Below are 14878 nucleotides of genomic sequence, written 5' to 3' on the forward strand. Positions count from 1 at the left end.
TAAAACCATAATTCTAAATTATTATTTTATAATACTGTGCTATATGCCTGATTTTTTAATACCTTTGCCCTTTGCTATGTAGAAAAATTGCACAGCAGGTATGGTCTTTTTTTGTTGGTTTTTTTTTTTTTACTTCCCTGGCTGTATCATTAACTTTTTTTTCTTGTCTTGGGTTGTTTCAATTTCATCCTGCACTTTTAAATGTCTTTTCCTTCTTTATGGTGGGAGGGGAAAAAGAGAAGAGGTAGAAGCTACATTTTCTTTGCTTTTGGAGCTAAATCTAATGACAGCTGTACCGACAATTTTCTTCTGTGTTTACATGCAGCCAGGAGCTATGGGCGGAGAAGAGGTAAAAGTATTTAACTAAATGTTTTGTTTGCTGAATAGTGGGAGAAATAAATATTTAGTTTTCTTGTGGTAAGATGATGTTACCAATTCTAACGTTATTGATCAATTGCTTTGTATAAATCAATCTCATATTCTTCCCTTGCAAAACAGCTCCCTTTTAACAGCATCTTAAAGCAATGATGATCCTGAGCTGATAGCTTCAAGTGTGTTGCTGTTACTAGAGAACTGGAGGATGACTGAATGTAAAGACTCTCAAGACATGTATTTGTGACTTGAAATGCACAGTGTTACAAACAAAGATCAGTTTTGGGTTTATGTTTGGTGTTTATTTGTTTTGTAGAAGTCCAATGTTTAACTGCTGCATTGAACATTTGAAAATTACTTTTCTTACGTGAAACAGCTTTCGCTGAATATTGGACTTCATAACATTGAATTGCCTCAGATAGAACATGTGTCAATACCAATACTAGTAGCTGTCCTCAACAGTGAATATTGATAATCCTTTTGAAAAGGTACAGTATTTGAGCACATTTTAACAGTATTTCATCATAGACAGGCCTTAAAACATAAAAGGGACCTGAAAATATTTTATAAATGTACAGTGCTGCATATCAGTTTATTCTGAGAGATGAAGGAACAAAGACAAAAGCAAGTCCAACAGCTGTACTGAGCAAGCCACTAATGCAGCTTACATTTATGTCCTGTGCTGTAGCTTACACAGACTGGTTGTTATTGAGAAAATATCAGTGAAAATGGCAGCTTTTTACAATTATGTTTAGGCAGTGCCATCTGCATCGGGTACCTCAGCATTAAACTTAATTTTATCTTCCTTTCCATGAAGTTCTCCGCCAGCTATGTAGGTGATATTTTCCCCTTTTCCAAATGTAGAATTTGCATCACATTTGTGAAGAACCTTAGAGACAGATGTATCCATCACACAAACCAGTAGTGTCTAAGGACTTGTAATTGTATGGCTTGAGGTGGTGGGGCTGTACAGGCCATGCTAACACAGTTTGTAATAAAGAATTTGCTCCGATTTTGTTCAAAGCTGACACATTTTAGTGTTTATTTGATAGCTAAATTTGAAACAAAAGATTCAAATTTTCATCACAAAATTATTCTCTGTGCACGTGAGCACTAGTTAATTTTATTTTAAGATTGTGTCAGGTATGTCCAGATTGATCAAATGCCACCAAAGTAGAAAAGGAGGTAGGAATCAGTAAGATGATATAAATTACTGGCAACTTGTAATTGAAGAAGCAAAATACAGTAATGCATAAGTAATTGGGATGAATGTAATTTAGGCTGTTTTATACAAATATTAGTGAAGACAAAACAGGGCAAACAAGTTCTGAATGTGCTGGCTTTTCAGATTTTCTTTTCTCAGTACCAAGAAGCATGTTTCATTTCACAAGACTTGTTTCCTGTATGAAATGAAGGCTTTTCCATACTAACAACTAGATTTGTGTGTGTGCGTCTTGTCATTAATGTTAGGAATTTTGACTTGCCTCATTCATATTATTTTCATGCTTTATCATTACCTTGACTTTTATAATGTTAGTTCTGAGCTTCCTTAACCTTAAGCATGAAATTCTACAAGTCTGTTAAATAATGTGTTGGTTATCAAATATTCTCATATATCCCTCTCTATTATTGCTTTTACCATTTGCATTGGGATAATATGCAGAGTAACCACAGGCAAGTCTGTGCAAGGACTCATTTTATGTTTGCTAAACTTAAATATTTTAATTAGTGTTTGATTCTGTCACTGTGACTAAGCATCTGTAATGAGAAGGAGTTTTGTCAGACATTCTTGAGGCTTGCCATAAACTCTCAGTTCCCTACTTGATTCTCTGTTTCCTTTGAGAAAAGAGATGAACATTTCTTTTTAGGTATCACATTTAGAGCTGTTGAGTCATGTTCTTGGTACCTTGTTTTTTAACTTTTACAACCAGTTTTTCAGGTACAGATATAAGCACTGCTGTGGGAAATCAACCCAAACTATTTTGCTACACTGACAACTCAGAGACGCCCAGGGAGGGGTACAGGAGTATGTTACCAAAAAAGTGCATTTAGTGATGCTTTCCCATAATGTTCTCCCAGAAATTTGCTCAGGGGGTCTCTTGAGGTGATGTTTTAATATTTATTGCTTTAGATTGTATTTTTCTCCTGTTCTTACTCATTCCATTTTCTAAGCCTACATAAATTTTTAAACATCCCAAAAAGTCTGTAGCAAGGGTTTCCAAAGTTTGCCTTGCTTTCAGCCTTGGCATGTACTGATTGTGTTCAATGCAGTTTATTTTTCCCTTACTGGAGCAGACTGTGAACAGTCATTCCCTATTCTCTTGTCTGGATGCTTTCCATTATTTCAAATGTATTCTTCTTACATTTAGCTCTATACTTGACTTAGCTATAACTTATAGAACATCAGTTGTGTTTATGTAAGGTGAGTGTGGTGCTTGTACATCACCAAGTGTCTGGCATGGTGCTTAGAGGTGATACCTTGCTTTCCAAGTTGCTATGAATTTTTACTATTTCCTTCAGAACTCAGTCTCCTCTGCAGATTTGTATTTTATTTGAACAACTTGTTATTAATTTGATATGTCATCTTCCACTAATGGCCCATGTTTGTTGTTTGTTTACTTTTTTACAAGAAGATAGGTACATGGGCAGGAATTAAAAGATTATTTATCTCTCCAGTAATGTCAGTCTCGGAGTTATTTTCAGATTTCCTGCTTTTCAATGAGTGCTCTGATTTGATATTTTTATACAGTTTTATTATTCTTAATTATTTTTTCTCTCATGCAGATGTTCTCTTTTATGTTAAAATGTATATGCTTATACATGTGCATGATGTGTTTGTCCATTAATGGAATATTCATCAAAAGTCTTTCCTGTTTTATGCTCTAAGCCCAACATTTCTGACAACAAGTCTTTGATAGGTAGCATCTCTACATCCTTCTCTGATTGTGGCATTTTTTATGTTGATGTGTAAATGCATGGTAGGATTTTTACTTCAATGGATTTTTGTGTCTGTAATCTCTTTCATTGGTTAAAATTCAAGGTATTATTTTTAATCAGCACTTTTCTGGTGCCTGATGTTTGTAGTAAAAGATCAGGCTGGTGTTGCATGTCAGTGACTTTCCTGACTTGGTTAGCTCGTTTTCCCTTTACAGACTTACTGCTTTTTTTAATCTGTCCTTTGCTTCTGGAGACAATTACTGATATTTTCAGTGTGTATGTTTTTCTGACTGCCGTCCCTCTGCCTTGATTTTTCTCCTTGCCCCTGTTTTTATTTCCTTCACTTCCTGTGCTGCCAATGCCAGTATGGTATTAAACCTTGGTTCTTGCTACGTCAATTTCATGTGATTCATTACCTTTGAGTTTAATTACATGCATTTACAAAACATTTATATTGGTAATCAACCCCCTATAACTTTTTTATATCAATTAATTATAATTCCATCCCTGGGAGAAATCCTCCATGGCATGAGGGGACAAGTAGCCTTTTCAGAGTTGAGCTGTGGTTCCCATTTATACATCTCCCCGTATTGCAGGATGTATTTTTCAACTCAGGTATAGGGAATTGTTAAATTTCAAAGTTGGCAAGTGTTCCTTATATGCAGTCTTTAAATATTCTTTTACCTTCCTTGTTAATAAATCTGTTCTTAAGGTAATGTGTGTGTACTATGTTAGTAATAGCAACAAGTTAATTGCATCAGATGGTTACAAATAAATTCTTTACTTTTCATTAACAAACTGAGTAGCAAACATTTATGTTGATTTTGCTCATTCATTACTGAAAGGCTGTTTTAACTCAGTAACAAACAGGCTGACAGGCTGTTCTAGCTAACAATGTTTTCCTTCAAGTGCAAGTTCTTTGTGGTTTATTTAAAAGATTTTTTTCTTGTTCAGTGACTCTCTTTACTTCCTGCTTAATATGCACAATCCAAAGCTTTTCCATGTTTATTTTGCTGTTTGCCCCCCTACTCAGCATGGGCCAGTGTTCATGGCAGTGGAAGTGCTGCAGCCCTTGCTGTCAGGATCCTGTACACCACTCAAAGGACTGTCCTGCTCTGCAGTGCAGTGGCTTGAGGGATCTTGAGATCATTCCTTCAAGATCTTTTATGGAAGGGGTTGGAAATGTAAATCTTACAAAGGTTATTTCTATAGCTATGACACATAATTTCATCAGATAACTTACTTTTCATTTCTGTCCATTCGCAAGGTTTGTTTTAAAGCTAAATGAGGTTTATTGTCTTGTAAGGGTAATACTCTCTTGGAAAAATGGAAACAATACTAATGAACATGAACTGGAAAAAAAGCTGGGTCCTTTAATGCAAGTTCTGTTAAAGTAAAACAGTAAAAGGGAAAGTTTTTTACTGAAGTATTTCATTCTCCAGGAAATAGCGTTAACTATAGATCCTACAAAATCTGTTCCAGGTCGGTCTTCACTGTTTCCTTTTGAGGATGGGTTCCTAGACGACAGCCATGGTGATCAGTCGTTGTCCTCGGGTCTCAGCTCTCCGACGCGCTGTCAAAATGGGGAGAGAGTGGAACGCTATTCTAGAAAGGTGTTTGTTGGAGGTCTTCCTCCTGACATTGATGAAGGTACTGCGAATCACGTGCATTGCTGAGATGTGGGGATTGGCTTTCATAGAATTACTGTTAAAGAGGTCATATTTTCATAGAAGCAAATGGATTTTCCCAGGTGTGTCTCTTGTGGTGCTTGTGGCAGTACTTAGAACACACCCTGCCACACCCGAGAGTTTACCTGACGTTCTTGTGTACTGTAGATCAGAAGAGATGGAGACAGAAGTGGCTGCCTAGCAGCTCTTCTGCTCTGCATGTCTTCCCACGACTGTCAAGTGGGAAAGCTGAAAAAGGGAACTTAGTGGGTACTGTCTCTCCTCCATAGTCTTCTCCTATTCTTGGATGTGGTTGGTTGACTTTAAAGACTTAATGGAGTTCTTAGCAAAATACCGTGGGCTTTAAATAACCAGCCCTTATACCCAGCGTGTATGCAGGGTTCAGATGATAAATACAGCGTAATAATATGGCTACAAAGTAAAAACCTACTTAGCAAGGATGGTCAGAGTTTTTCTCAATCATTATCTGCTCTACCTGCATGTGTCCCCACAAACCCTTACTCCCAAAATAAAATCATGACAGTTTTTGGTGTATTTTTCATGGCTGGAGTATAGCTGGAATCCACCACTGTCTAGCTTCAATAGGCATACACAGGGAATTTGAGGATGCCTTATAATGAAATGAGGGAGATCTCTAATCTAATCTAAGCCTAAACCATGTACAGTTTTAATGAAGAAATAGTATGAGTTGCCAGTCTATGTTTACCAACACCTCAAATGCAGTCCCTATGTCACACCCAGAGTTGCAGGGCTGTTTTACGGGGTCTGGTGGGTAATCTGGACTTGCAGCTGTAAGAAGCAGCAGCCCCAAAGGGACAGCTGATGTGCACATTGTTGGGTCACTCAGAATCAAAATACATGCCCAGTCTGTCTGTGAGGAAGCAGCAGGGTGACCTGGGAGCTTTCACCCTCTTTCCTGAGAGGTCTCCTTCAGTAACCTGTTATCCTTCAGCTCTTCAGGTACACAACATGTGTGTTCTGTCTCCAGATGATTGAAGAATCTGGTGAGCAATTCATGGGGTCAGAGAAACTGGACACATCTCAAACAGCAATCCAGAAATTGTAAAATTCCACTGCCCTTTCTTTTGATGGCTTGTTACTCTGATCCACCTAACATGACATGAGACATGATTTTAAACTAATTCTTTCTTTAAAGTACGTTTTAAAATGTATTGAGAAAGATTTTTTTCAAAATGAATTTTAAATACTTTTTTTCTGAAGGATTTACATGTAAAAATTTCCCTATAGGATAGCTTGTGATGTGTGTTACGTGGTGGTTCAAAGCTGATGCTTAAAAAGTGAAGAATAAACTTGGTAATTCAAGGCAGGTTTCCTGAAGGGCCTGAGGAAGGTGAAATACCCACAGTGGCATGACCTGCTGCAGCCTCTTTCTAGGGCAGGCTGCAAGGAGCAGCCGTGCTGACATGGAGCTCCTCCATCAGTCCCATGTGGCTGCATCTGACCCTGCTTTGTGGCTATAATTAGAAATAGACTGCAGCTGAAGCATATTCACTTCTGATAGATCATGTTTGCATTTAATCCTGCTGCAGACTTCCACTAGTGGAATGTAAAATCACTTTTTTAAGCAGCCATGTACAGCACAGAGATGAAAGAATCTGCTATGGACATCATTGCAGTTTTCACTGTTCTTGTTTTGTTTTTTAAGTAAGACCTTTTTATCTTGCCACTGTCAGTTTTTATGTTCTCTCTAAGCTGCCTCATCTGGTTTTTTTGTAGATGAGATCACTGCCAGTTTTCGTAGGTTTGGACCTCTTGTGGTGGACTGGCCTCACAAAGCTGAAAGCAAGTCATATTTTCCACCTAAAGGTAATTAGTTTAAAATACACTTGAGAAGGCTGTTCTGGTAAAAGGAAATTACATTTGCCATGTGGCAATAAAGCAGAATTTTTACTCTTCTTGGTGATTTTCTATCTTTCATCAAGCATATTTTCAGCCATTGTCCTGATGGGAAAAAATTTCACAATTGGGTTATTGGAATGTGCTCCTCTGTGTGTACTGCTTCAGCACACCTTGAACCCTTGAATTATGCCTTAATTTGTCCCAGCAGTACAAATGCAAGGTAGAATGCAAGTTGCAGAAATGTCATAGTTGATTCTGTTGTGGTTTGCACGTTGCAAAACCTGTGGGAGTAAGAAAGGAAGTCCCTTGGGTTGGGTCACTGGGTTGGGTGCCCGGGGCTTGCAGTGAAGCAACTCCAGCGCGAGCTGTGACCCAGGAGCTGTGGTCCTGCTCCACATCAGGGCTCCCTGGGCTCTGGGCACAGGAGTGGGCCAGAGTGTGAGCAGGTGGGGCAACCTCTGATTGGGCAGCACAAGGTTATGCACACCTGCTTTGGGTGAGAAAGAACAGCTTATGGGAAATCTCTTTGGGAGGGTTACTTGGTTAAATCAAACTGCTCTTACTGTACACTGCTCTCTCTTATTTTGTACAATACATTCTATTCTTTTTCACATATGCCTCTTGTATGTAGTTCCTGAGTTCACTCATGATCTGAAACAGTAGCAGGAAGTTTTACACAAAATTTCTGGTCTATATGCAAAGATTTTCATTTCTCATTGACCCTGGAATCTCTTAATTGCTCATTAAGGCCAATGATTATTTTGGCAGAACAATGAGCTATTCAGTCACTGAACTAGTTAATCCTGAAATATTTTGATAGATGGAGTTTGACTGTAAAAAAACACAAATAAAAGCCAGCTTAATTTATTTGTAAACTTAATTGCTGGAGGCGAGATAACACTGTGACAAATACTTGCCGTGTGAACAGTATTTGGGACACTTAAAATCAGAAGAGAAGCCCATACATGCTTCCTCTTTCCTGTTCCATTCTCACCACTCAGCCTTGCTGTCAGCAGTTATGCAGCATCTGTTCATGAATTTAGAAACAAATCAAACAGCCCCAAAAACAACAAAACCCCACCCCAAACCTCAAATGCAATATTCTTAAAGACAGTTGGTAAAATATATGCTTCTCCCTTTTTATGTTATTTTTAAAGATCTCTGGGGTCTTTCTGGCTAGTGAATTCTAATTGTGCCTTCACTTAAAAGGTTTGTTTGGTTTTTTTTGGTTTTTTTTTAATTAGAAAAGCTGGCTTTTCCTTGTCCTTATTATCTCTTAGTATTTTCTACTTGTTTTTCCTTTTTAATTTTTTTTCCTCTTATTAATTTAATAAGTAAGTATTTGTTGAATTAACATGGGACTTCCAATTTTGATTTTGTTCTCTTTCTGACTGTGGACTAGTTATGCCTTGACAAACTTGTAAAATGTTTTTGAGTAAGATTTATTTTAGCAGAAGACAAGGGAATGCAGCCTCACTTCTATTTTTGTCATGATTCTAATATAGGAAACAGCTTTCAAAGCCCCTGCCAGTTGCCCTGAACGTCTGTCTGAAAGTGCTAAACAACAGTCAATCCCAACTGTTCCAGATTTATTTATATCTGACTTCTTAGTTATCAGTCAGGGCTGCAGCATCAGACATCCTGCATGCCTGGCTCTGACATTCACTTACAGTCATGGTAAGCTCTGTAGGTCAAATGTACTTGATTTACTGATCCTGTATAGGCAGCACCTACACAGAAGACTGAATATTATTTCCAGGAGTCAGAGGGTAAAGTTTGAATGTCTGTTCTAATTTTTTCACAGCTTTTTGGTATTTTTTTTTTAATAAAGAGTACTTACTTTTCAAAGTTATTATGGAATCATTTTCAGAAGTACCACAGTAAAATGTCTCCAATGCTCATTTTATCAGAAGTTCCTTCAGACTTAAAATTTAAGTTCGTGGGCTTTGGTTTTGTTTTTTTGTTTTTGTTTTTGTTTTACTTTTTTATTTTAAGCTGTTTTGGTACATTATTGGACATTTCCTTAAAAAATACAAAAAGAAATATTTGAAATTATGCTTGGTGCAAAATTCAGTGAGATTTATGCAGCTGTCAAATACTCATGAATTCAAATGTTTTCTCCATTCATTTTTCTAGATGTCTTGTCTTCCACGTTGCATTGCTAGTCTGTAAAATTTCTGACATTTTGAATATGAGTCTTTCAAATGGAAAACATGTCCAAAAAAAACAGAGGACAAATGAAATTACAGAGGAGAGAATGAGCTGGGGTTTGTATGTTAGCAAGCTTGAAAAAAAACAAGAAAGATGAATTGTTGGAATGAAGCGGGCATGATGCAGAGGCTATTCACACATTGATAAAGCCTGACCTTCAAGGCTTCTCCCACCTCCCTGAATGTGCCCCAGGGGCAGTAAAATTGAGCCCTGCTCTTTCTGGACTTATGTCATCACCTCCAGATGGACTTCAGTGGCCTTTTGATGGATGGCCTTTTCCATTACTGGAGAGTCAGGTCACTGGGCAGTGTCTGGTCTTTCAGCAAGGTTCAGGATTTTTGTCTGCTTTGGTAAGTGTTCACTGAGAGGTTTGGGGCAGACATCAGTAGGTGATGCCATGGGTCAGCACAGGCAGTGAAGTTTTATGCTGCAGCTGCTTCACATCATGGTTTTCTGTCTTCAGTTACATCCAGGTGATACAACATTCCTTGCAGTCCTGAGTGAATCAATACAAATTTCCAGTATCAACTTGTTTGTATGATTTATTGGATTTTGGAGTGTTTGCTATGCTGGTGCAAGACATGAACTCCCTGTAGTCAGCCTGTATTAGGGGCACTCTGTTGATATTCTTAGAGGTAGGAAAAGAAGGCTGCAGAAACCATTAGCCATGGCTAATCTGATCAAGCATGAAATCTGAAAGATTAAAATGTTGCTTACAGTCTGGTGACCTCCACCACCACCACCAGTCCCCCAAGGGCTTGATCTGGTTAGTTTAGTGAGCGAGTCATGCCACACATGTGTAGTCAGTTCCAGCAAGCCTTGTTAGCTAATTTATTAGTTGGTGGGGTTGATTAGCTTAGCTGCAGTGGCATGTAAGATATCATTGGGACCAGTTGGGGTTCAGAAACATTCCTACAGCACTGAGCTTGAACAAAGGTTTTCCTGGATTTGGCATCCTGAGCAGGATGGTGTCATCACAGGTCTGCTTAGGCAGACCTCAGATTAGTGCTGGGCCTGGTGGACATAAATGTGTGTGAAATGATGCTGAGCTGGGATCTCCAGCATGGTGAGTAACTCCAGGTTTATCCCAGTGTGAGGTTAACAATGCCATTTTGAACCTTGGAGGATGGCACAGCAACACAGATGTATGTGTAACATATTCCTCAAACACATCATTGCTATCTGTATTACTCAGGTTTTTCTGTTTTCTGAGATGTTCTAGAGGTTTGTTACCCTTACTGAATCTTCCCTGATGTCACAGAATATAGTATCAGTGCTTGTGAAAGCAGTCTGCCTTTGTCAGTGTTTGAGTTTTGAGCATTGTAACAGCAAACCCAAAACCATTCTGTAGATCAAGCACAACTTACCTTACCTTGGTTGCCAGGGAGTTCCATATTTAGGTTGCCGAGAGAGCAGGGATGCTCTTGTCACTGAAAGTGAATATTGTGCACTTGGGCAAGAGAAGCTGTCAACAGCTGACAATGTGTGGAAGAGGCTCCTATTTCTAGTTCTGAGCATCTGCATTATTGCCTTAACATTTCTTTTTACCCCTCCTATGCATTGTAAAGCTTAGCACCATGTTTTTATGTTTGTGTCATGTATGAGGTGGTTTTTAATGCTTTGCCTCTGAATAAGGCTAATTCATTCCTGTTGCCTGAGAAATCTTTGGATCACTTCCTTTGGCATCTGTTTGGACATGTTACTAACTGAACTGGCAAAATTATAAATGCCATGTGTTTGTCTTGGATAAGCAGATGCCCAGTTCATAATGTGTTTACTTGGCTTTCACCCCAGAATGTGGGAATTAACTCTGGTTTTTGGTTAAGTATCTTTTGAGTACCTATGAGACACTGAGAAATAAAGAAATATATATTAAAGGATGCTATCAAAAGTAGTTGCACATTACCATGTCACAGTCTATTTATCTCTGACAAAATCCAGATAATTCATGTTTTATTTAAATATAAATTGATGGGGTTTTCAGTTATTTGCTGGTGTGCTGAGTTAAGCAATGCTTAACCCTAACTACAGTAATTTTTTTCTTTCCTTTTATTTTATTAAACAGATGGTGCCAACTGTTTCAAAAACATTTTTTTCAGTTGTTTTTTTTCTTTAACAGATTGCTAGCTTTAAAACAACTTTTAAAAAACTCTTCACTGTTTTTTTCCTTGTGATAACTATGATTTTTCTAGTAATCACTAAGAACTGCACCATGTGTTTTAAAATGCCAAAACTTATGCAAAAATTTTCCTTTTTTTTAATTTAGAAAGATTGATATTTGGATAGAGACAAGAATTAGAGTTAGAAAATGAAGCATGGCAGAGCTTGAAGATAGGATGGGATTGGAATGGGAGGAATGCTTTGGCTTTACAAAAGTTGATTCAGATGTGTGATGCAGCAGTCTGATCCTTTTGTGTTTTCCCTGTTCTTCAGTTCGTTTTGCTGTTATCTGATAAGATTAAGCACATTTGTCCCTTCTGTTCCATATGGGACACACTAAGATGAGAGAGAGCTCATGAAAAACAGAACAGTGTAAGCAAAGTTGCACAAAGTACACATGAAATTATTCTCATGCTTTAATTTAGAAACAGTTGGTGGGACAGAGTGTGAACCTCTCTGATTCTGTCCAAAGTACTGTTTAGATGGGAACACTGTTGTAGTCTTCTTACTGATCTTAATTTCATGGATGAAGACCATTTCCATGGTTAATTCCATTGCCACTGCAGTGGCAGTTGTAGTTTCTGCCAGAGGAACAAGAGTGAACAGTTGCAAGGAGAAAGTATGGAATCATTCCAATTTCATTAGTTATATTCACAAGAAGGTATCTGTATGCAAATACAGCAGTCTATTCTAGAAAACTGCCTGCTTTGGCTTAACTGATCAAATACGATACCACCACAGTCCAGCATGAAATGCCGAGCCAATTTTGGTATTTAAAAAACTGAAGTCAGACATCACAATTTTTGTTACAATGGAAACTGACATTCCCTGACATTCCCTATCCACAATTGCATTGTATGGCAAAGAGGGATTCTGGAAGGGTTTTTAGATGTTGTTTACGTATGTTCCAACACAGGGATCTGTGTGCAGTGTGAGTTGTTGTAACCACTGACATCTGAGGCCGTGTCTGTAATTTGTAGTCCCTGTGTCTTCCCACAGCAGGGCAGCATAATCTCAAATCAATGCAAGTCACAAAATGTGTGGTGGCAAAATGCAGTACACACTCATGGGCTCCTCTGTAGGTGTGTGGCTTTAGCTTGCTTTGCAGAGAATTTTCTTTAAGGCTTTTGGTGACTTTTGTTTGAGCCTCCCTTTTTAAGCTCTTAACAATGTTTCCTGTCTTGTCCTAAATATTTGAGGATTCTTGGTGGTGTACTGATAATGTTGATTTTTTGAATGTCTGTCTTTGAGACTGCTGTGCCAGGTATCTAGGAGCATTCAAGGAGCTTGCTGTCTCTAAAATGATGTTATTTGCAACTTCTTTTTTCTAGGGGAAAACAAGAATCTGGTAAGGCAAAATACAAAAGTATTTCTGAGCCATCCAAGCCTAGGCAGAACAAATGTGATTCTCAACTAGCATTGCAGGATTATTCTCTCCCAGCTTTCATGTTGCTTTCAACAGATCCTACGTTCTTTCAGAATTTCTAGGTTGCTATAGAAGAAGCCACAATTTTTGCAAGCATTTGACCCTTTTTCAATAATTTGAACATATCTAAGTACGTAAAAGGTTTCCATGTTTATCTGTAGAGGTAGGCAGACCACTTTTGTCAAATGGAAGGAATTAAATATTTGTTTTATTCTCATTAACATCTCCTAAAACCCAAGTAGATTTTGTACCTCTCATCCGTCCCCAATAATGTTTTTATTAAATGACACCTTTTGTTTTGTTTTATAAATGGAGATACATTAATTGATCTGTAAGTATTATGGGCTTCAGGATAAAAGCTGTCCTTTGAATGGTGTTTATGTTGAGGACTTAATATTATTTTTTGCTTTGTAATAGCTTTTGCTGTCTTGTTTTGCTAGTAACTTATGAAGCACTAAACTATCCTTTCAAATCATGGAAATATGTTGAAGAGGTTGTTGCAGTTGGTGATGCATTGTTCTCATGGTCATCTAAAAACAAAGTTGTTCCCTACTCCCACCTCCAATCAGTTGTAATTATTTAATGCATTAAAAACTAGAAGTCTTTTATTTAAAAGTCCTACATGCATTACATTTATAAAATTATGTATTTGGTTCTTAGGATCACTTCGGTGATTCTACCCCTAAAATAATGATGCAGTAATCTAAAATTGGTGCAAGATCATTGGAATACACACATCATAAATTTATCAAAGGTTATACCCCTAATTATACTTGTGTCCTCTCAAATGAGAGGTTAAGACTGGCAGTGTATTTCAGGGGCTGTGGGTGCCTCTGCCCAAGGTAGTGCTTCTGTCTGTCTCTGGTCTCAAAAGCTGGGAGCAGCTCAGAGCTGCTGTTTCCCTCAGCTGTCTCAGTGCTGTGCTTGGCAGATTGTGTCTGCTCCACACCCTGCAAATCCTACCTGGTTTTGGGACCTACAGTGTATCTGACTACTGATTGTACCAGGCATGTAACCAGTAGTCAGCTGTATGCCAGTGGAGGTTGGGCAGTTCCTATAATAAACGTAAACACATAATTTTTTAGAGGATTTGGTAAGTCCAGTATTTTTATTTTTTGTTTTTTTTTTGTTTTTTTTTTTTATATACTAATCTGATCTCCCAGGGACATGCATACTCTTATTCACCAGAAACAGATTTAGGTTTTCTTTGGTTTTGAGAGGAATTTGTTGTCCAACATAATCCAGTTTTGGAAAAAAATCCTTCTGTTATTAAGGAGGGTTTTTCAAGCTGCATGTTTTTCTTACAGTCAACGAAAATAAGAAATTTTAACAAACCAGAACCTGAAAACAATCCACATGTGAGTGAACATTCAGACTGGTTATTAGCAGCACCACAGCAGCAAATGACTAATTGATTGCTTGATTAAAAGAAGGGAAGTCAAAGCTTAGTACTGAAGCTCTGCATTTTGCATTTAGAAATGCTCTACAGGTCACAGGAGAGTTACAATCATACAAAAATCATAAAATATGTTACTGGTTTCATCTGTGCAAATAACATGGGGTGTCTTTTTCTTTTTGATTGAAGTACTTTGCTTTGAAGGTCTTGACAACAGTCCCAAATATTTTGGGATAAGCAGCAAGTGCTGTTTGCTTTCTTTGTTAAGAAAAACATATAATTTAAAGTGAAAACTATTTTTATTGTAAAACCCAATATCAAATTTAATTTAAACTAACTGAAATCCAGCTAGCCTGGATTTTTGGACCAGTGCTTTCTTTCTTTGATTTTTTTTTTTTTTTTACCTCTTGCTGATACTGTGCTTGAAATAGAACCTGAAATCAAGCAGAGCATTTATATTTCTGTAGAATTTTCTCATGGTAATATTGGTTGGAGTAGGACTGGAAAATGGTTTTTTTGCAAAGAAGAGTAACAGGTTTTGTTCAAACTGGAAACAGATCTCTCTTGAGCCATCTGTTCAGAGTAAAAGCAGCAGCAGACCTGACCCCCTCCAGATGATGACCATGAGCTGCTCTGCCTGGAGCAGTCACCATTGCGTACTGCCCTTGAAAATAAAAATTTTAAAAATTAAATTCTGAATGTAGTTGGTTTTTTATATACTTACCAGTTTGAATGCTTTTTTTCATGCTGCTGACTCAGTAAATTTCACAAAGATAGTTTCCACCTCATCAAATATTTAGTCTTTCTCATATGAAATCCATGTAACTA

At 37.7% G+C, this 14878-nt stretch overlaps 1 protein-coding gene across 11 annotated transcripts in view; it reads left to right on the forward strand.

Moving 5' to 3' along the window:
• CPEB3 (cytoplasmic polyadenylation element binding protein 3) overlaps window positions 1-14878 on the forward strand; it is an 81729-nt gene that overhangs the window by 48204 nt on the left and 18647 nt on the right. For 9 of the 11 annotated variants that reach the window (XM_021536466.2, XM_021536474.2, XM_021536476.2 and 6 more), the window contains exons 5-7: window positions 326-349; window positions 4792-4959; window positions 6735-6824. In XM_021536466.2, coding sequence (XP_021392141.1) covers window positions 326-349; window positions 4792-4959; window positions 6735-6824 — 282 coding nt within the window. The remainder of the gene's footprint in view (window positions 1-325; window positions 350-4791; window positions 4960-6734; window positions 6825-14878) is intronic. The other 2 variants (XM_021536468.2, XM_021536477.2) reach the window with 1 other exon arrangement.

Source organism: Lonchura striata, chromosome 7, assembly GCF_046129695.1.
Source record: "Lonchura striata isolate bLonStr1 chromosome 7, bLonStr1.mat, whole genome shotgun sequence".
NCBI classification, from domain to species: Eukaryota; Metazoa; Chordata; class Aves; order Passeriformes; family Estrildidae; genus Lonchura; species Lonchura striata.